Source organism: Pavona decussata, unplaced genomic scaffold (assembly GCF_977016875.1).
Source record: "Pavona decussata unplaced genomic scaffold, jaPavDecu1.1 SCAFFOLD_243, whole genome shotgun sequence".
In the NCBI taxonomy this organism is placed as follows: domain Eukaryota; kingdom Metazoa; phylum Cnidaria; class Anthozoa; order Scleractinia; family Agariciidae; genus Pavona; species Pavona decussata.
This window is the reverse complement of record NW_028145648.1, coordinates 400,001-423,738: the sequence shown is the minus strand read 5'-3', so window position 1 is coordinate 423,738 and position 23,738 is coordinate 400,001. Positions and strand designations below refer to the sequence as shown.

At 39.6% G+C, this 23,738-nt stretch overlaps 1 protein-coding gene across 2 annotated transcripts in view; it reads left to right on the top strand.

Annotated features, from left to right (window-relative positions):
* Positions 1-23,738, top strand: part of LOC146457438 (pseudouridylate synthase RPUSD2-like) — a 49,654-nt gene that overhangs the window by 12,379 nt on the left and 13,537 nt on the right. For both annotated transcript variants that reach the window (XM_085091925.1, XM_085091924.1), the window contains exons 4-9: positions 556-586; positions 1,371-1,440; positions 3,197-3,284; positions 10,081-10,159; positions 18,769-18,817; positions 20,816-20,908. In XM_085091925.1, coding sequence (XP_084948051.1) covers positions 556-586; positions 1,371-1,440; positions 3,197-3,284; positions 10,081-10,159; positions 18,769-18,817; positions 20,816-20,908 — 410 coding nt within the window. The remainder of the gene's footprint in view (positions 1-555; positions 587-1,370; positions 1,441-3,196; positions 3,285-10,080; positions 10,160-18,768; positions 18,818-20,815; positions 20,909-23,738) is intronic.

Here is a 23,738-nt window from a genome sequence, read left to right as displayed (position 1 = left end):
TTCTGCATTTTCCTAGGTTCAACTGTTTAATGTACTTCTAACCCTTGCCTGCCAATCCACAATAAAATGAACAAGCTTGTTTTTTCTCCGACTTATTTGAGTATGGCCCGCTGAAAATTAGGTTGTAGTATTGCTTGAATTTCGCCAATTTGTCTCACAAGTCTGATGTGTCCCAATTCATCTCCGGGGTTTTGAATTCCGCACCAGCAGCGATGTTAGCTCACTCGGTGTGTTAAACCGCTTGAAGGTTGCATAGTTCAACGTATATAGTTCACTTTAGTTTCCTGTAACTCCTAACACCATGTCGAGTCAATAAAACTGCTAAGAGATCAGTTTAATCATCATGCTGTGATGTGTTGATTTGAAGAACTAAAATACAATATATGCAAATACATGAGCATGCAAAAGACTTGAACGTGCACAAACTGATCACGTCACTTGTCATGTGACCGGAAGTGTCATATATGCTATGTAACAGGAACTGAGGATTACTCCATGATGAACAAAGTACAAAATAATTTATTAGCTTACTTGAACATTTATTTGTTCCCACAGGAGAAAGCAATCAACACTGGAAAAATAACAGGTATTTTTAGCATACACAGTACATGTATTAATTTATGTACAAATGGACATGGAAGGAACTGTACTTGCTCATTGTTACTGTGATTAAGGATTAGGACTAGATTACTGTGATTAGGACTAGATTAAGGTGGTACAACTGACTATTAAAATTTTTTTATACCTTCGCAGTCACAATAATTTCTCAAAATGAAACTTCCAAGGTGATATAAAATTCTGACCCCGAGCAAAGTAAAATTTTAGATGCAAAAGTTTTTCTTCATACTGGAGCAATATTACCTCATGAAAACTAGCACATTAGATTTGTGATAAAAGGGGTGAATTGACTATCATGAAAAGAAAGATATTTCAGAGAAGTTATTAGTCAGCCAACAAAACCGAAACTTTCAGTTTGCTCACACATGAGCCCCAAGTGAAAGCGTCCAACTATATGGAAACCTTGACATGTGTGAAATACAATGACTTAGATTACAATTTTTGCACCTTAAAAATTGATTATCACAGGCAAACTAAAGTAGTTATTTCTAATCTCACTAATTACAGGAATTGTATCATTAAAATATCGTACAACTGGCAGAAATCTATATTTTTTTCATTCTTAAGACAATTCATGCAAACAAACATCTTTTGGTGACATTTCACAGGTAAAGACAGCTTTTCCTGAAAAAAAAAAAAAAAAAAAAGCTTATAAGAAACAGCAACGAAGAACTTACAGACAGAATATTTTAATCTATGTGTATTTAAATGTGTAAAATGTTGACAAGCACATCTTAACTGTTACCTTGCAGTAAATGGTAGTGCAGCTTCCCAATGTACAATTCTAAAAGATAATGATGTTATTTGCAATAAAGTGCACAGGTTAGAGCTGATCATGATTTCAGTCTTATTATTTGCACAAATATAAGGTTAATGTTGCTATAATTGAACAGTCCCAGTAACCCAAAGTAGAAGCTTTTAATGCTATCTGTATGCCTTTTCCAAGTGGCTGGAGACAGGTCCTTATGGATATAGCCAGTTGACTTCATCTTCTGGGAATCATCCGTACTCAGCACTGAAGTGAAATCCTGTTGGTTATGTACTTTATTACCGTTCCTTTACAGTGACCACATACATGCAGAAGTAATGAACTCAAAGTATAAACATGAGTCCAAAGAAATGCATCTCAAAAATCTAAGGTTTAGATTACAAGGACGTGGGATTTAACAGAGCAATATTTCGATGTTTATTTCAAGGGAACTTTGAGGCATCAATGAAAAGTTGATCTAGAGAAGACCATGATGAACATTGGGCCAATACCATTCCCTTTGTATGGTTTGAGTATCCCCAAGGACATTGCTCATATTTGTGAATTGTTTAATGGCTTCCACCCCAATCTGAAATTCACTGTTGATACCTTTGAAAAATTTTCTGGACATTGAGATTGCTGATGATGGCTTGATCACATACCGCAAAAATACTCACATGGATTTCATGAGCTATACCAAATGGTCTCACAAGATTGCTTGGATACGATCATTGGTCAATCACGCTAAATCCATCTGCTCGCCAATCTACTTAAGCTCTGAAGTATCCTCGATTCGCAGATTTATATCTTGGACCAGTTTTCCTAAGCGTATAGGGGAAGCAATCATCCAGAAGACCCTTCACCCAAGTCATGATTGCCCACCCCCCTCCCTGTGGCTTCTAACAACAAGACTCTTATTTACTTACAACTTCCTTACCTAGGCAAAAAAGGTGAACAATTAGTAGCCAATTGTATTTGTAAAGTCGTCCGCTCATTTAAAGAAACAGCCTCCGTAAAAGCTGTTGTTTTGTATCAGACAACTGACCTACACTAATCGAACACTATGGGAACGCTTACTAGAACATGCATGTGACAACAATAATATTGTTAATGAGCATCTAATCTACGTATGAAGGTTTTAAGTTTATCATTAGCTTGTTTGAAATCCAGCTTGATTTTTGCACTCTCTAGACAAAAGATCATTCAATGTACAAAGAGTGCAAGATAATACCACTGTAATTGGAATGTGCCACTTTTTAAAGAGGCCTCTATGATTAAACATTGTACGCCTAATCTGAACTCCGGACTGAAGGTGTCATAGGACCTACAATTTTTTTAACATAATAATATTGTAATTTCAAATCACTTAGTGTAGTTTTTTTGGTAGCCTTTTCTATTTGTGATCATTGCCTGATGATGTTGTTGACATAATGAAATATTGCTCTGTTAAATCCTGCAGCCTTGTAATCTATTCTTAGATTTGTGAGATGCATTTCTTCGGATTCACATTTATACCTTGTTTAATTAAATGGCAAGATGGCCTAGGATAATGAACTCAAGCATGTGAATTGTCACATTACAAATATGAATACTGGCTGTAGACTAACACCAGTTCTCCATTTTGTTAATTCAATGCCCCAGAAAACGGCAGCTCAATTTAGTTGAATAGGTGTTCTAAGCACTTTTTAAGAAACATTTATAAATAACCTTATTTACTTAAAAGATACATCCCAATTAAAGAGGGATTTGCAAATCTGCCCCAGAGCTACTCACACTGTGTCTCAGCTGATCTTGTACAGTCCTTTTATTTAATTTGTGTTTCTTCTTTAGACATGAACCTCCTGTGGCTGGTAGTCCCCTAGAAATTGTTGAGTTAACTGATGAACTTGTTGTACTTAATAAGCCATCTTCAATCCCAGTAAGTTACTTAAATCAATTGCAGATCGATTCTTACTGATCCCTGAACAGTTGTTTGTAACAACTTAAACAATTATTACCATTCCACTGTACCTTGTTGAATATGTGATGATCATAGCTTGGCTATCTATCATCTCATATCCAGTGCGTGTTTGTGGAATAATTTACTGTTAAATATAGCCCGATCTATTAACTGTTACAATACCTAATACAATGTGCCCTGCTGTCTGCATTTTGATTTTGTTTTTACTTATTGTGATCTTCTTTATCAGAAAAAAAAAATGAGACATGATATCTATTACTTTGGAAGGATTAAAAGAAACTGGGTCCTTAATTAGAAGTAGCAGGGAAACTACAAAAAATTGGCTGTCAGATTGATTATTGGTTCACATTTTTTGTTCTTTTTTTGGGGAAACCTATTTAAAGGTGTTTTGATACCGTTTTAGAGGGACCATACCTCACTTTTCAGCCAGCAATCAGGTAATCTTCTCCAATACTAATAAATGTGACATTTACACCAGTTATTAGGGCCTTGGATTGAAGTTTGTCAGGATTATTATTTTTTGGAGGGGAAATTTAATATTGCCATGGCAACAATAAACGAAGCACTTTGAAATTAGTAAACTCTAAATTTTGTGCGGGCCAGGGCTGAATTAGAAAAGCTGTCCCCACTCATTACATACAGGAGAGTTTTACTGACTGTTTGCACAAACAACTGTGAAAAAGCGGGAAATGACGTCATCAATATTTCATTAGTGAGGATATGTAAAATATGTCACTCAAGTCCTGGATGTAGTGTCGTATGAATTTTATGAGTGGCGTATTTTCCAGTAAAACACTCATGTCTATATAATAATATTTGATATCACACAATAGCCTTACATTTCGTAGTAAAACCAGTCAGATCAGAGTGCATGATGCTAGGTTAAATTGGTTCTGTCTACCATTTTCGTGATTGTGTTGGCCAAAATTTTATTTTAAGGTGGCCGAACACAGTTTGCGCGCGCTTTACAAATTCTGCCAGTGATGCTATTAAGCGCGCGCTAGGGTTGTGGTACGCAAATACGGCGGTCGATAAAGTGATCCCTCAATTTCACATGAAATTGATAATAAGGTTAAGTTTTGATCCTAAATAACTAAGTTTCTCGTTTCTGGACTCTTTTTCTTTTCTTTCCGAGCAAAAAAGTCATTCACCAAGACCCTTTGCAAGCTTTTCATCTTGGCCATGAAACCCAATTAAATCCACGCAAGCGCATTTGACCAAAAAATTGCGACTGGTTGTTTTCGTGGAAATGAGCTGTTTTCTAAGGAACCGCTCATTAGAATTTCGTGAAATTTGGCATGAAAAAAGTTCCCTAAAAGCTTAACTCGCCTGCAAAGAGAAACCTAAATCTAACAGAGGGTATCTTCACAAAACATTAAAAAGCAAAATCAATATTTACAGGAGTTCTCTCTGTTAAAATTACATGAAAATAGCGCAACTGTGTCAGTGTTTTGTGAGTTCTTCTGGATACAAAAAATGGAAAAAATCTAATGAGTACACTTTCTAAAAATAAAAGAAACCTACTATTTATGGACGTTTAATAGTTTGCTGTGTTGCCATGGAAACGGTACTTAGCTCAACAAAAAAATACATTCTTTCTTAGTTAGTCTTACACCATACCAATTTTGGGGGTCCAGAAATACATAGTTTACAAATAACGTCTTCTAACACCTGTACACTAAAAAACTGTATTCGGCCACCTTAAATAGTGTAAACGGGCACCAGTTTGACAGATCAATCAGAAAAGAATTATCCTTGTGGAATAAGATTATCATTCCTCTCCTTTGTGAAATAGATAATTGAGCATGGATAAAAACCTCACTGTAAGAGTCAAGAAGGTGATGCCGCAATTATTGTCAAAGAAGGCTTTTCTCATCTTTATAAATAGTTTATCGAATAATACACACTTGACGGTCTCAGCAACTGAATTAAGTGTCTAAAAGATTTATAATAAATAATTACATAAAAGTATAAAAGACATATGAAATATAATTAAAAAAAAAACAGAAAAATTCTCCATTGTAACACAACTAATGATATGCCATGGCTGATAATAAAGGAATCCTTAATTCGATGTGTTCTACATACATCTTCTCCAGGTGTTTTATTTTTCTGAAAAGATTTAAGCAATAATTCTAAATATTCAAGTGTTATAAATGTCAATTCTAACAAAAAGTTGCCATTGTTAAACTTATAACCTATTTTTGGCTTGGCAAGGCCATTTGTAAAGTCTGAAAAGTATTTCTTTGAATCCCTCAGTTGGGTTTCATCTAGCTCTGTGCTTAGTTTGGTTACACAACCCTTGAAAAGATTCTCACCAGTCTGCCTTGTGAACACTTACGGTATTACTCTCTGATGTCAGTTTGTATGTGCCATGTACATACTCGTTTTATCGATCCTTATGTCTCAAGAATCTCACAATGACATCTTTGCTATTTTTCTATTGAACACAATTGCCGATTTCGATACAGTTAGAAGACGTATCGACGCCTACGACATACTACTTTGGTCGATGAATATGCTTTTTTTGGAACACCAAGGATCTCAAGTGAATTTTTCCTTGTATATTGTTCAAGTGTGTCCAGCTTATCTTTCTCGTCATTAAGAGTTTTCATTTGTTTCAGCCCATAATGTTCATTTCTAAAGCCAGAATTTTGTTGTTCAGTATACTTTCTTTTCAATCGATCCTTTTAGTTTCTTCTGTTCCCGGTCATTAGCTTTCACCTCCATAATTTCCGTTCTCAGCTTTACAGTTTTACCCAAGGCTTGTCTGAGTGTTACCTGGATGTCGTCAAGGCTTTCTAGGATAGTTTGTAAGCTTGTTTCCTGTTCTTCGCTTGAATGTGAGCCCGCCATGTTGTCTTTGTGCTGTTTTTAGTGATGCAGGGTTTTATGGTCTGGAGAAGTACTTTCATCCTCCATTGAGCTCCTCTGACGCCGCTTGTTCTTTTGTCAGTTAACCATATGAGAAATTGAGAAATTTTGCAGCTCAGCTAAACACACTTCTGCTCATAAGAGCAACCTCGCCTCTCTATCATCATGAAAGCATGCATGGTGAAGATCGTAAAGAAATCTGTTGAACTGTCCTTGAAATGTTTTGCAAAAATGGACAAATTTGAAAATTGCTAGATAATACTTAGGTGAGAAATGTTAGAGAAGACACTGATTCTCACTCTATAAATTGAAAGCTATAACATGCAAAATTTACTGACTGAAATTGAACACATACAGAATCTTTCTCTTTTATGTATATTTTGTTTGCCGTATACCATAATTTAAGATTTTGGTATTATTTAGTATTTCTATAAATTGAAATCTGTATCATGCAAAATTTACGATTTACTGATTTTGAGTTTTCTGTTTATTGTCATCATGGTAATATCGATTTTGCCGAAGTTTCAATCCTGGCCAACTTCAATCGAAAACCAATAGCTGGCACATTGATCATCGTTGGACTACCTAATAGCTGGTTATACAAAATTGAGGTATGGTCCCTCAATCAAAGGCTCCTGTGAGCCAACTCGTGAATGCAGATGACACATCAGTAATTGAAATTAAGACGGCTACAGAAACTTCCTTGAAAGTTAAAAGAAATGATATCTTTGCCCGATTATGTAACGAGAAATAACCATTCTTGTACATGTACTATAAAAATGATTTTCAAATTATTCTCTACAGATTGAATAAGATTATTCTGATGCGGCGATTAAAAAAATTGTTTTTATTTACAGTTCATAGAAGCACGCCATGTGCAACTACGTCATGCAAATTCGTGGATTCTGACCATCACTTGCCCGGTGAGCAAGTGAAGTTTTTTTGGGAATTAAAATTACAAAATTACTGTAGGACATACTTTTTTTAACTTCCAGGTAGATTTGTGTTTTTTAAGCCGATCTCACAAAGGGAAATCTGTTCAACAAAGTATCGCATTACATTTCATGCCCGACATAAATGTGTGAAATTTTTCCTTTGGAGTTCAGTCCACGCAATCTTCATGTAAAAATAATGAAATCTCTTGCTAAATAAGAATTATTTATCGACCGCGTCCTTTTGCTTTCCCATAAATTACCAGTTGTAAATTGCGAAAATGAAACACTTTTTCCCTTTGAAACCTCTATGAAAGCTGACAAGATCTAAAAGTGTTCATTTCACCAGACATTTGCATAATTTTGTTTACGACGTCACTGATGCGTGACATGGCACGTTCCGCTTTCGGGTGAAAACTGACAGAAAAACTATTTTTTTTTAGCAAACTAATCTACTTGATGTAATACTTTTGTATGAGAAGGAAAAATATGATGAAAGATGTCGAGTTTTCATGTATGCAAAAAGTGATGATTAGCAGTGAACTTTTCAGTTAATAAGAGTGCTTCTTTCAGCTGAAGACATTTTCTGGTGGGAAATATTTTTTGGCGGCAAAATTTCAAGTTGCCCAACGCAATATCACGCATTCGTTCTGACTAAAATGATTCAGTTAGTTCAATCGCGAAGGGAGGATAGGTTAAAAAATCAGTGAGGCCTTCAACCAACCAACCAACCAAGCGAACAGTCAGCCATCGCTATAACTCGTTCATTGCGCATGCGCGCATTCACGAGTTAAGAACTGCTTTGAAACACCAAAAAAATCTGAAATGTTGAGAAAAGAAAGGTTACTGAAATCAACGATAGTATCAATATTTAGTTGTTGACTTCAATTTTTAACTCGGAATGCGCGCATGCGCAATGAACGAGTTATAGCGATGGCTGACTGTTGACTTGGTTGGTTGGTTCTGTCGTTAACGTTCGGGCGATGCGCAGTGAATGAGTTTTAAATTCAATTAGTGGAAAAAACACGCGAACATTTTTCATTCACGGCGCATCAGGATATTCTTATTCAAAATGTAAAGAATAATTTGACGATCATTTAGTGCAAGAATGGAGATTTTTCGTTAAATCTGAGCAAAGTTACAAGTTTTTTTCAGTTTTTCAGAAAGTCCGGGGTCGTAAACTCAATTAGTGAAAAAAAAACGTGAAAATTTTTTTCACGACGCATCAGAATTCTCTTATTCATTCTGTAGAGAATAATTTGACAATCATTTTAGTGTAAGAATGGAGATTTTCCGTTAAATCTGAGCAAAGTTATAGGTTTTTTCGTTTTTCTCCACAAAGTGCGGTGTCTTTTAAGAATTAAAAATAATTTAATTTAGAAATAATTTAATTTAAAAAATAATTTAATTTAAAAGTAATTGTCGGCATTGACTTTGAATAAACAAGACGCTTTTTAGAGCTTTTACCTTCAGCACTAGTGGCCTTATTTATTGTAGGCCTCACCGATTTTTTAACCTATCCTCCCTTCGCGATTGAACTAACTGAATCGTTTTAGTCAGAAAGAATGCGTGATATTGCGTTGCGCAACTTGAAATTTTGCTGCCAAAAACTATTTCCCGCCAGTAAATGTCTTCAGCTGAAAGAAGCACTCTTATTAACTGAAAAGTTCTCTGCAAATCATAACTTTTTGCATACATGAAAACTTGACATCTTTCATCATATTTTTCCTTCTCATACAAAAGTATTACATCAAGTAGATTAGTTTGCTAAAAAAAACTAGGTTTGCTGTCAGTTTTCACGTGAAAGCGGAACATGCCATGTCACGCATCAATGACGTCGTAAACAAAATTATGCAAATTTCTTGTGAAATGAACACTTTAAGATCTTGTCAGCTTTCATAGAGGTTTCAAAGGGGAAAATGTTTCATTTTCGCAATTTACAACTGGTAATTTATGGAAAAGCAAAAGGACGTGGTCGATAAATAATTCTTATTTAGCAAGGGCTTGTCATGTTTCATTATTTTTACTTGAGGATTGCCTGGACTGAACTCCAAAGGAAAAATCTCACGCATTTATGTCGGGCATGAAATGTAATGCGATACTTTGTTGAACAGATTTCCCTTTGTGAGATCGGCTTGAAAAACACAAATCTACCTGGAAGTCAAAAAAGTATGCCCTACAGTAATTTTGTAATTTTAATTCCCAAAAAAACTTCACTTGCCCATCGGGCAAGTGATGGTCAGAATCCACTAGCCCGATCGCAAACTCCAGTAGCCCAGGACTATCGGACACGAATTTGCATGACGTAGCTGCACATGGCGTGCTTCTATAAACTTTGAATAAAAAAATACGTGAATTTTTTTTTTAATCGGCGCATCAGAATAATCTTATTCAATCTGTAGAGAATAATTTTATGATCATTTTTATAGTACAAGAATGGTTATTTTTCGTTACATAATCGGGCAAAGATAGAATTTCTTTTAGCTTTCAAGGAAGTTTCTGTAGCCACCTAAATTTCAATTACTGATGTGTCATCTGCATTCACGAGTTGGCCCACAGGAGCCTTGAATTTTTATAAGTAGGAATATTTAACCAGGCTTCATTTCAGTTAGATTCAAAAACTGCCCAGTTTGTCTCAGTATTCCTGGAAAAATTGATTGGACTCAAATATTTATTTTCCTAATGCTTCCTTGGAAAATAATATGGCTCCCCTAAAAACAACTGTGGCAGGCTGCATAAAAGCAATCATTCATCATTCATAATAGCACCCACAGCACTGTCATGTTCTCCTATGAACCACAATAATTCTGCTTTAATTTAACGCATATTGTCATTAGTTACACTTGCATTGTAGCAGGAAGGTAATCGGTCAGTAAAGTAACACTGTCTGGTTAACTTTCTTCAGCCCGAGGGAGTATACATTGATATTTCTTTGTATGATTTTCTAGGTTCATCCTTGTGGAAGGTATAGACACAACACTGCTGTATTCATCCTGGGTAAAGAGCATGGATTGACAAATCTCTTTAGTGAGTTTGCTTTGATTAGTTCTGGGGCAGTAGAGTTGAGTTTCTGGAGATCAGAGAAAGGATAATATACTGTATATGGTGTTTGTGCTGTAAATTAACTACAAAATTTTAGGGACACGTGAGATGTTTAAAGCAATGCAAGGATGCATTTTAGAAACAGAAATATTTCAAACTTGGGTGTTTCATTATGGTTTTCAACACAGGGCAAGAGGTTAGTGCATCTGGGCAGGATAACTTGGATAATTATGTTCTTTTAAGTAAAATTAAATCAAGATGTCAGAAGAAGCCAGATGAAGTTGTGTTCAAAATTTTTAATTCCCATTAATTATCAAGTAATTGTTCATTTCATTCACTGTACAGGTCATGTTGCATGTTCACCAAATATATAGAAAAGCACGTCTGTTAGAGTGCACAGGTTCTTAGTTACGTAACATCATGATTAGTCCTAGTATTTGCTTTTCTTTGTTACATTATTATGGCAGACACACCATCATATGTGCCTGCCAATGTCGAGGGGCTTCACTCTGCCTCAGCAGCTGCCAAAGCAGAACTCGTAGAACTACTTCGTTCATCTGAGCTCCAGGAGTGTCATGCTGTTCACAGGAAGCTTTCTTTATTGCAACAACAAAATGCCTGTGTTGTATAATTTGGCATAGAAGCAATCCAGTCCATTGATTAAAAATTCAGGTCACAAATGTAAAAAGGCCAGTATCAAAAGCTTACACTAAAAATAGCTGAGAAAATACTATAATTAATAGCAAGGCTAACAAGCCTCAGCGCCTAAATAACTATTTTTAAAGTTCTGGCAATGTTCAGGTCCTTGGAGATGACAGCCTTCTAAATATTCGCTAGAACTTTATTCCTTCTTCTTCCTAGCATCTTCAGCATCGAGCACTAAAGATCCTTCAATCAGCCCTCCAAAATGTCAATTATGATATTGTATTGTTCCACAGTGTATCCTTGACAGCACTTTTTATTTCCGGAGTCAAGGGGTCATACTTCATCACCTTCTCTTGATTTTTCTGATCTCTATTTTCGATCCAGCGGCAGCTCATTTCTAGCATGGCTACTTTCTTGTCCTTGCGACTCACAATTCTTGTGTCCATCCTATTAGCTCTGACTGCATGGTGCTCTGCTTATATGGGGACATCCCAAAATGGCTCACAGTCCTCAGCCTGATAAAGTGGTTTCGACGTTACTGATGAGAACCAAGGCGGAACTTTGTCAACCAACTGGTGTTCATGTAACAGTTCATAAAACAGGATCTTTAACGCATTGGTATGCCTTGACAGGTATTTGTTTTGTGCCAGGGCGGCACAACCCGCCAGGATGTGGGAGACGCTTTCAGGGCCTTACCGCCCAGTTTACACGTTGCTTCACCTTCCGTGCAGGTCTTCGTTTTTGGTACAGCTTTGTGGGCAATAGCTGCTCATACAACTCATACATGCCTGCTATGGGGAACGATGGACAAGCAGTCCAACTTTTCAACCACGTAAAGCAGCTTGTCAAAGCTTTCATCTTGCCATCTCGCACAGAACAACTTTCCTTGCCGTTTTTTTTTTTTATTATTATTTTGGTGGTCTCCTAGAACTGCAGTTCTTGGGCTTTTCTCAATTGTATTCTGATCATTCTTTCCTGGGCGATATCGTGTCCATCAGCAGTGAATAATGTTTGGGTGTTCAAGTTGTTATTCACTATCTAACTCCTCGGCGTATTTCTTTGCTTCCTTTATCAGTGAATGATGACCTAAGACCTCTGCGCTTTTTTTAAATTCTCTTACTAACTGCTCCTATTTTGGTATAACTTTAGTTCTGCCTTGACCTTAGTAAGTTTGCACTTGTGTTCCACGGAACGCAGTCCCCTTCTCCTTTCTCCCTAAGGAGGAGATACAACAAGGAGGTTCGAATAGCAGGGTGTTTATCTCCGTTCTCTACAATTATTTTGCAGGCGTCTCTGTCAACATTTTTCAACTCTGACAATGGACAGTGCTGCGTCCACATCAAATAGCTCAAGACAGGCAAGGCGTTCTGATTTGCCTCCACAACTCAATTAAATGCCGAAATTGGGGTTGACCACATGATTGAAACTCTGCAAAGATACTTCTTCACCGCACATGCCAAGGCAAGCTTTTCTTCTTGTAAGATGTTCCTTTACACACCCAAAAATGTGTACGATGTCCTCTCTTGTAAGGCTGTAATGGTCATTTTGTTATCCATCTCCACACCTGGCTCGTTGCACACTTGAATTCCTCTTATTACGTGAACCACTGAGCACTTGATTTCAATTCAAGACCAGTATCTTACACATTACACACTTGTTTGATTGAACGACGCTGCCCAACTTGCCTTCTGATGCAACGAAGGCTTTCAAGTCTTCAATGTATAATAGATTAGTAACCTTAGCTTTTATTGGCGCAGACAGCTGATAACCCCGTTAATTTGAATTCCTCGAGGTAGTCCTTTTCTGAATCTTTTTACACTGGAGATCTCTCGGCCTTGTTTTGTTGAGTGGTGTTCTAGCTTTCACATAACTTATGAACTACTCCTCTTAGCCAGGTGCGAAATCTGCGTATGTTCGCAAGAGGCTGAGGAAAACTCTTCTTAAAACAAGCACGGTAGCGGAGCTCAGTTCCGCTCACGCACAACTCAGTATATGACATAAGTGCTGGCCCGTTTATGTAAATTGTATGCAAATGAACACAGTAGAAAACCACAAGATACAAACAACGTATGTCGGAAATTTATTGATTTATTTCTTTTTCACAACTTCTGTGGACTTTCTGTGATTAAACTTTCGAGAATCCCCCAAAACGCGTCTCCCAAAAACTCCTCGCACACGGGACAATAATACACGTAACCCTGGTCACGAAACGAAACAAAAATTCAAAACGTCTCTAAGCGCACGCGCTTGGAGGTAGTCCTAGTGTGATTCTAGATAACCGATAAGCAATTAATTCCAAGAGGAATCAGTTTGTTAATTGGTCTAACGGCAGTCTTGATTCCACACTCAACTTAAGCTACACGGGTGTGGCCATCACGTCCAGGATACACTTCAACAATTCACCCTAATGGCCAATGTCTTCTTGGAGTAGCGAGCTGAATCACAATAAGTACATCTTCAACTTTTAGGTCTCAGAATTCTGAAGTCCACTTTGGTCGGCTGTTGAGGACAGGAACACATTCTTTGAGCCATCTCCTCCACACTCGTGAAATAATGTCCTGAACTTTCTCCATCTTTAATGCGGATGAAAAGTTGTGGTTTCAACAGACTTAGGGCAATTGTCGTTCCATTTGGCCTGGCAAGAAATGGTTAGGGGTCAATGGAACATCGTCTCACTGATCTGAACTGTGATCAGTCAACGGACGGGAATTAAGTAGGGACTCCACCCCTGAAAACTCAGTGATCAGGTCCTCGTCGGTCACATCTCAGTCTCCTACAACGGAATAAATGGCTTTCTTAGCTGCTTTCACCATTACTTCGTGGGCTCCTCCAAAATGTGGGGTAGCTGGTGGATTGAATCGCTTTGTTACTTCAAGTTCATCTGTCTTGCTCTGAAGCTGTCGTTGTTGACTAGTTTCTTTAATTCGCCCACTGCATCTACGAATTTCTTGCCTGTCGCTTATCACTTCCTTAGGAACTCCACGATGACCGGGGATGGCATCGTTATGATATTTGCACCGTATATACACAGCTACACCATAAGTTTGCTGAGAGGCATCAACAAATGTCACGATGTGCTTCGACTTGACAGGCTCTAGACTTCGCAGACATCGGGGAATCTTCACCTTTCTCAGACTGCTCCAACCAAATCCCAATTTTGTTCGCTATTTCATCTTGTATTTCGTCGCCCCCATCGTAGCCTCGCATCCACAGCTCCTGAAGTAGAATCTTTGCAACAATAACGTAAGGGTATACAAATCCAAGAGGGTCAAACTCCCCATAGTGCTTTCAATTGACGGTACAGCTCCACTCCTTCGTCGTCGTTTTCAACACCGTCAATAGATTGTCTATCCACGAGACAACGGGTCGGCTCTCCATTGATTCTAACCTGAACCGAGAGATCGTTAGGCCTGCGCATCCTGGTGGAGTTGGCAGCTTTTTTCTTCTCGGGAGGTCCAGCAGGCTGTCCGGTGTAAGAACTAAGGAACTCGGCTGGGTTACCCTGTGCTGTCCTAGGAACTGTTTGGTGGGTCTGTGCTAGCTTAGTACTGCGGTCTGTATGGTGGACTGGTGTGGTGGGTGTGTCGGTGTCACCAGCAACGGTAACTGGGTTCTTGATTGAGTATCTAGTCGGGTTCCAAGGAGTCATTGTGCTTGGGTTTCCTGTGATAACTCCAGGTCTGTCTTTTCTTCCTCGCACCTGTTCAGCAGTGTGTGTGGAATCGTCGCCTTTGACTGTCAGATACTGCCTGGTCCTATCTGTCTGCGATGATGGAGGTACCCTAGAAACCACCTCGGCGGAGCTGAGTTCTCTGGTCGAGGACTGGGACGTTCAACTATTGTTTCCTGTAGTTCAAAAGGATCTAGTAAGTCAGGCGAGCAGACGTCTCCAATCCCTGGATATGCAGGTGGCTTCACATCCTCTGGCGGCAGTGTGTCAACCATTACTGGTGGTGTGGTCTGGGCATTAGTATCATGGTAACTTAAATCTCCAGTGTCAGCAGTCTTGGTGTGCCTGTCTGTTGTAGGCCACAATGGTTATGGAACTGGGGCTGGTAGACCAAACATGTCTTTGGACTCACTTTCATCTTCAGACAGATATTCTTCGTCCGTTAGTGGCGGCAAATAATATGGCATATCTGGATCTAGCGGGTCAGTGGTATCTTTTTGTAAAGGAAAGTCACTGTAGCTGTCCTGATCTGATATGGGCAACTCAGGGTTTGCTGTGAAGTCTGTAGACAATGGTTTGCCATGTCTGTAGGCAACATGGTTAGCCAAAGTTGTGTAAACTGATCACAGGGCAGTAGAAACTGGTCAGAGGTTGGTGTGTCATTAAGGCCTTCTGTCAGCGTAGAGGCGACTGATTATGGCATAGTTTCCAGGTCAAAGTCGTCCAAACAGTCATATCCCTCGTGTCCAGGTTCGTAGTCCCAGTTGCCAAGGTACTCGTGGGCATCAGGTTCACTTGTTGGGTAACATGGTATCCAAGCAATGTCCCGGGCAATGTTCAGCGGGACGCTGAAGCATCACTGTCATTATCGCAAGCAGCGAATCGGTTCAGTTGTCGTGGTGATGGCAAGCTCAAGAGCGTGATTGAATTCCACTTGATCGCATGCTGTTTTCAGGAGCAGGCAACGCATATCTGGGTACTTGTTGTCGTTCACGGTTCACCATTGTGACAACGGCCACTCATGCCACAAGAAAAACATACGGGTCGCCCATCTGTTGATTTTTCTCGATCGGTTCACGTCTCTCGTGTTCGCTGTGCAAGACGATAAAAGCGTGCATCCACCAGTCTATCTAAACTAGTAATCTGGTTATATCAATCCTTCGGTAAAATACGTTATTTTGTCCACCTCAGCCATGTTTAGTCCACTGAATAGTTCATGCATATCGTTAATATAATCTGATAACAATTCATTTTGGCCCTGATGGCGAGCAACTAAACGCTGTCGCCTGACCCACGTACAATCGTTTGTAGAATAGCGTTTCACTGCAGCTTGCTATGTGTTAAAGTCGCCTCTCTCTTCGGGTGGTAATTCAAACATAAAAGTTCCTGCTGGACCAGCAAGGTTGTTAATTAGTTGTGTTCTGGCAGCTGGGACATCCAAGCAAGTTCCTTTGGGTTCCAAAACTAGGTCTAGTTCTTCAAACCAGTTGATGTCTTCGTCGTCATATCCGTGGAATTTACTGAGGTTTACATCTTTACCCAATAATTTTTGAGTGAGTTCAATTAGGGCACGGATGTATTCTCCTTCCATCATATTTAAGCTTGAATCGTCAGTACTATCAGAATCTGCAGAACTTCATGTTTCTTCCGATGTTGAAGAAGAAAGCTCGCAAGACGTAGTGTCGCTAACTGGAAATTCTCTTCCATGAGTATTCTGCGGGGGAATCGTGTAATTGTCGGCAGGTGGATTGATAAGTGATAACGGTTGTCCACTAGCAATGTTTTTACCCTCCATTGACAAAGTACTTGGTGGTTTTCTAAATGATTTGCTTCCCCATTATCTGTAGGACTACTGGGACACGACGGGACCAAAACATTCATACTGTCTTCACTATTGGAATCAATACTGATATCCAAGGGTTTTAAGTTTGAACCGTTCAGAGTTTTTTTCACAGACGTCCGATGTTTTAGGACAATTTTCTTTTCGGGTTACTGGTCCACTTCTCAATTCTGGGGCTATTTTACTTTCGTCGAAAGGTAAATCACACTCAACATAGGCGTCTACTTTTGTCGCTGGGGTGCTTTGCGCGTTTCTCCAGCTCCTTCAGTTGTAAGGCTTTTTCTCTTCCGGAATAAACTCGGCATGAATTTCCTCAAAAAAAAAAAAAAAAAAAGACACTCTTTGACTTACCCGGGCGCATTCTTCCTTACTTGGCTTTCTGTCCTGTTTTGTTCTAGTCGTCTCCGATTGTTCTGCATAAAGTACCCGGATTCTCCACCAGTTTGAAAACAGGTTTTTGCCTTCACAAACGGATACACCGACAGAAGATCAAAAATCACTTGAGTAAAGGCCCTTTTCCTGGGGAACACTCGCTGGCTGTGGGAAGGGCCAGTCGTATTTAAGCCTAACGTAGTGAGGCGATTCGAATTACATCAGTTTCCAATGAGTTAGAGTACAGAATACAACAGTCATTTCTGAAAGTCTGTTGGACGAAACCTAAGCTTACTCCGAAACATTAATTACTTTAAAAAGTTACACAGGTGGATAACAGTTTCTAGCAGGTTGACTCACAACTTTGGGCAACGTAGTCATCGGTCCGGTTTCTGACAACACTTCACTTCCATAAATAAGGCGGTGATGATGTCGAAAGCAACCATCGCGGGCCTTTGTACAACCTTTCCCTCTATGATCAGAGGCTAGGCAACGAAAACACTTAGCGATCTGCCAACAGTCATCTACTACTTTGTCATAGAACTGTTTACAAAACCACACACCGTGATCGAAACTACGGCAGAGAGAACAGGGAGGCTTTGTGTTCCTTGGCTTATTTCCCGTCGCAGCGGTATGAAAATTTCCTACCCTGGACTCTGATGCTGGTACTTTGGTGCTCTCGGTTGTCTAACGTACTCGACTGGTTTCGATTCAATCCCGTTTTCCATTTCCGCCCCTTCTACTCGTAATCTGACCCCGTCTTTCAGCCAGTCTCTGACAGCTACGACTGATTTTTCTCTGGCACGTTCGCTTAACCAGGAAATGTAATTCTCTAGCTCACGTTCAGGCAACGTCTTTAACATCACGCTATGAAGAGTTCCATCTGCTAGCTGTCCGTCTCTTTTTTGCGCCTGTATTTTTACCACGGTAATTCTAACAAGGTCAGCAAACCTCGTGAATATCGTTACTTCTAATGAATGGCATTTGTTCTAGTTGATCCGTGTAGGCTCGCGGAATCCGTCACGCACCACCATACTTTGTTTTTAATAGAGAGATTGAGAGTCACGTTTACGGCAAACGGCAAGGGTGAGATTGGTGTGTATGTTTTCTTGAAATAATGAGTACAAAGATGAGAATAGTGCAAACTAAATGTGGCCTTTGATGCTAACGCAAAACTACTCGATTTGACAGAGCAACTAAAAACAGCAAGTGGCTGGGATAAACATGGAAACATATCTCATGTTTGCTGTAGACGTCATTCTCAACCCCTCTTAATATCTCTTTTGCCTCTATTCGGGAGCGGTCACTCCGAGACCACGGCTGGCTTCCAATGCATTCCCTGTGAGGCATTGTCGCAGCCTTGCCATTTTCAACTTTGCTGGCTCGGTTGACTTGTCCATTAGACTTCTGAAGAGGTCCCAGAAATCTTCAAACTTTTGTTTGTCACCATTGAACGTGGGGATCTTTAACGTCTTCAAAACTCAGTTTCGGTCACTGTGATTGCCGTGACTCTCGTTTGGTTGATACTGTTGGGCTGGTTGCGATGCGTCGTATATTTACGGTTTTGGCCGTATTTTTTGGTATTAAATGAAAGTTCATCTTCGTGTTCTGCAGCGTGTTCAGGCACCAGCAAATGAACAGAACTCAGGCCAAGAACATTGCTAAATCCATTCCACTTTTTTCAACCAGAAACCTGCGCGAGCGGCCGCGTAGGATTTCCTGCCACAATTTCCGAAAAGAACACTTATTCTGTCTATTCCAAGTAAACCGTATTCGTTCCATTCTGTTCATTCTGGTATCGGGAAATGATATTCTGTTCATTCCGATAAGGGAATAGCTCCCAAAAGAACACAAATACCATCAATTCCGAGTATTCCTATTCCGGAATAGTCCCAAAATAACGCGCCCGAAATTTCGTGTATTCTGTTATTCCTAACCGGAATAAGAATAGCCCGAAAAGAATGCACCCTTAGGGTGCAGTTGTTTGGAATGAAAACAAGGCGCTGAGTGTTGCTGATCGTCTGAAAAATATGCATGTTTGTTATTTTGAATTTTCTTTTGTCCTAGCTATTCATCGTATTGATCGTCTCACCTCTGGAATCTTAATGTTTTCAAGGTTTGTTTCATAGTAGTTAGTTTCCAGTTTAAATTTACTTATATTGGTAGATGATAATAGATTTGTATGAAGAGAAAAACTACAGAACAGTTCTCCGAACAGTTTGGTGGCTGATCGTAACACTAAACTATTGGTTGATGGAGGGCCGACAGATTAAACATTTAACCAACAAGTAATTAAATTAGTTTCCCTCAGTTAAGCACACGATTTGGTGAAATGTTTGTTAAATTATAGCTTGTTTGTCATCCAGATGTTGTATAGTTATCAACCTATAGTAGATTAACTATAGGGTTGTGGATGAAATTATACAAGACCCATTGTATAGACTAGGAAGAAAGAGCTGCAAGACGTGATGATGCCATCCAATGAAATGGGAAATATTTTAATATCTGAACAACCATACAGACATTCTCTGCCCTGCCCCCTCATGCTGAGATTAATAGGGGTTAAGGGAGTGTTAAGTCCCCTTGGCTGCTACCAACAGAAGAAAAGGGTATTTCCACTGTCTTTAAGTCTGAAACAATGGTGATTTCACACTTGGTGCAACATAAGGACTCTGTTGATTGGCCTGAAGAAGATAGTGTGGACTACAGAATTCCCTGTGATAACATTGACTACATTGTGAGATAAAGGATAATATACTTTCAACAGAACAGTAGGTACTTCTTTTAGAACTTCAAGATATCATCCCATTCACTGTTCATTGAGAAACGAGCTCGGTCTACCATATGGATAGGGGGGTTATTTTCTAAAGTAACCATACTATGATGCTTCGCCAAAGGGGAATGGACACAAATTTTTGGTTTTATCAACAGAGTTGATGACGTAATTTGGCTACTATAAAGAGATTCGAGTGCTGTCGTTTTCGAGTGTTAGCTCTTTGCCAGCATGAATCTGTAGAACCCCACCCAAGCTGATTTGCTCTGAAGAAGGACTAAACATCTGTTTATACAGAGTACGACGCGGCCTGGCGACTTTCCGCGGGAAAGTTCGCGTGAACCACTATTCATGCAGAACGCGGTATTCGGGCTGTGACATCCACAATGTGTACTGCCGTGCACCTTCTCATGAAAATGGCAGCAAACGGCTCAGACACAAACGTACACGGCAGAGGAGAAGGAAGAGGAGACACAGGCGTATTTCTCTACACCCGATTTTACAGAAGCGTTATATTTATGTCGAATACCACAACATTTTTCTTTTTCTCTATGTCTTTCAAATCTTGACGGTCTCTGTTGTATAGAATTGGGTGTTTTTGAACTTCAGCAATTGACAATTGCGTGTAACCTTGGCAGGGTTACACGAAACTGATTGGTTCACAAGAAATAGTTCGTGCGACCATTGCCTAAAAATTCGACTTTCCGCACGTACCAATTTCCAGCTTCGTTCATGGTTGCCTTTGGTATAAACGGATTCATACAAACTGCTTATACGCAATCCAATGCCAACGCCATGTTCGCGTTCGTGGTCATGCTCTGTATAAATAGGCCTTAATGCTTGAAATGTCAGGACTCGATTCTCTTAACAGTGGCCAAATTACCTTATCAACTCTATGGATAAAACCAAGAATTAGTCTACCATAGGTTACACTAAATCCTTTTTCAGCGCGAATTTGAAGAACGCCACCTAAGCTGATTTGCTCTGACATTGGGCTAACGCTCAAAACGCCTGCACTCGGATCTCTTTATGTTGGCCAAATTGCCTTTTCAACTCTGTGGTTAAAACCAAACAGTCTGCCATAGCTAGGTAACTAAATTCTTCAACATTGTTTCTGGAAAATGAATGGAAAAAGAATGAAACTACAGTAAACCATCAAACAGAATGTATGTGTTGTAGTTTAAATTTATTTTTTTGTCTTTTTCTTTTTCATTGTTTCAGATTCATTTACATAAAGTAAATGAAACAAGTAAATCAAACTGGTGACTAGAACAAATTCAAACCACAACACAAATGATATTACCTTACTTTGGTTCTAATTGCATCTTAATTTGTCAACAGAACACTATCCAAGGCCCAAGAACTTGAATGTCAAGTGAGAAACAGAGAAATAGAAAAGGAATATGTTTGCAGAGTTGTAGGTGAATTTCCGAGGTAAATATGCCTTGCTTTTTATAAGCATGGACTACTCGGGTGTAGAGAGAAGCTCCAAGAGGCCCACTCGCCACATTCCCCTGCCCCCTTATATTGCTCAGAAAAGAGGTTTTAGTAACCAAATGTTTCCTGTTTTGAAATGTTTTCACTACCAACCTTGTTCCCTCCCATGCCCTCACCTCCTTTTTTTACTGTAGAAACCCACCTAAGCTATAAGAAACCCACAAAAACTACCAATACATATAATTGAGTAAATGATCTTGCAATATACTTTATCTAACATTTTCTCTGTCATCCATGCCGTTGTGTGAAAGTATAATAATGTATCACTTTATTGAAACACAAAAACGTGATCGAACAAGTGTCATGGGATCTTATCACGCGTCTGTTGAAAGATTATCCCCAAGACACAAGCCGCATTCATCAATGACTGTGGGCGCATCAACGTAGCTTACGGTGGGCTCAGAGTCCTCCGGCTCTTTGGCCAGCGGAAGGGCGCCAGGACACACTCCGGGTAACTGGAATTTTATTACCGCAGGATTTCTGCGGTAAAACAATGCAAGCTGTTACGAAGTAGCCAATCAAAAACATCTTCATTTTTTCGAATTCTCCGGAGTCTCTCCTGGCGCCCACCCGCTGACCAAAAAGCCTGAGGACTCTAGGTACGAGATTGGGCTAACGGTAGCTTCGCTTTACCGATTGTCGCCCTTCGGGCCAGAGGGAGCCCACACAAACGGTATGACTGGTGACTGTTTACAAAATTTAAAGGATTTGTATGGAAATATTATAAGGTTCGTATCATAACCAAATGTTAGGGAAAATGTTTATCTGAAAAGTCACAATAAATGGAAACTTACCTCAATCGTTGTGCTTTGTCGTTCTTTTGCCTGAAAACGACGAATTTAGGCGATTTTGAAGGTTTTGCTTTCGTCCTTTACCTGAGCGTTATATTTAACAATTAGATTATGAGCTCGAGATTTCTATCGCGTGATAGTTGATGAGGGCGAAGCCCGAATCAACTATCACGCATAGAAATCGAGAGCGAATAATCTAATTGTTTTAGTATAAATCTACTAGTCGTTCAAAACTAAACAAGTAAATTATCTATTTCCTCATCGCAGACACTTCGAAAACGCGAAGAAGCGAGCGCCATTTTGTTGAAAATCGCTACTCACTATCTATCACAGAATAGATAGCGAGTAGCGTAGCCAATCAGAGAACGGCATTCGTGATAGAACACTAGTAGATTTATTGCGTTCGACAAAGAACGCATTCCTAATCCAGGCGAAATCGAGATTTTTCGACTGCGTATTCATCGACACCAGTTTGGCCCCCCCGAAGAATATTATGCAGGGGCGAACGACGTCATTTCCATCAACCATGTGCTTTGTTTCTAGCGGGAGTCCTCGCGGGAGTCGAGTTTCACGTATTGCCTTGCGTGTTGGTGTGTTTCCTTCTTGAGTCCGATCTTCTCTTCGCGTTTGGTGTGCTTGCTCTTCGAATTCTGGACTGTGCTTCCTTGCTGTGTGGACCGTTATCAGATTAGTTGCGTTGTTTACGTTTGAAGTTAGAGTTACTGGCATTTGGAATCTTGCGAAAGTATTGCGAAAGCTTATCGATGTTCAGTTCCTTCGTTTCAGCGGGAGTTGAGTTTCACGTTCTTGCAGCGCATTTGGTCTGCTTCCTTAGGATGGTTTCGCTGTTTAAGTTAGAAAGAAGACTTGCGGATTAGATTTAGATTTATCAACGCCTTCACGAAGTGTGTACGACTGCGAAGACACAGGAATAAGTTCGGCATAGTGTTGTTTACCCGTTTCACTACAAGAAACCAACGCTGCCTTGCGCTGACTAAATCAAGAGACAAGTTGCGTAGTTTCAGCAGTTTCAGTTTCGGAGATGTGTAGCTCGGCAAATAATTTACTTACCGAGTTTTGTAGATAGGCAAATGGCCATGATTTGTGATCACCAAAGCAAAAAGTTGCCGAGTTGTGTAGCTCGGCAAATGGCCATGATTTATTTCGAGAAAAGCAACATTCCTAATGCGAGTGAAACGAACAGGTGCATTTGCAATGGCGGACACTTTATCGAGTCATTTGATTATAAGGGATTGCAACCACCAGTACCCACTTTTGTCAGCGTAAGGCAGCGTTGGTTTCTTGTAGTGAAACGGCCACAGTTCGGTTCCGTTTTACGGGGAACAACTCTGCGAGACAGCCAACTTTGTTTGCGTTTTTAATATTGTTGGAGCGATGTGCGGACGTGTACGCTCGAGCTGGAAAGTGTTCGCTCTTCAAGCGTTTTCTCGGTTCCTTGCCGATTACAACCGAAAATATTGTGCGTTTTTAATCAAGGAAATGCTGTTTTCGAAGATTTGATTCAAAGGATGATAGCATAATTATGTGCGGCGTACTGGTTCAGCGAGGTTAAATTCGATGGCGCGTGTTTCCATTCTCAGCTTGTGAAACAGCGGCCGAAAAAGTCGCAATATTTTAGTTTCGCTTCCTTCACTGTTAAATCTGGGTTTAGTGAACAAGTTATCCACCTGAATTATCCAGTCATTTGTCAGTGGAAGACACAGTTACAATCTGAATCAGTTGATAGAAAATGAAGAAAACGGGAAATTGCCTTTTGACATGATCTCAATAATATTTATGCAAATTTGTAACGCTACGCCGAAGTGTATCGCGGCGGCTTTCAATGTCTCCTCAAAGGCAATGGCAATTTAACGGGCACGTTGACGTTTTCCCGGTTCCTTGCCGAATTCTACCGTAAATGTTGTGCGTTTTTAAATAAGAAAATGCTTTTTTCGAAGTTTTCATTCAAAAGATTC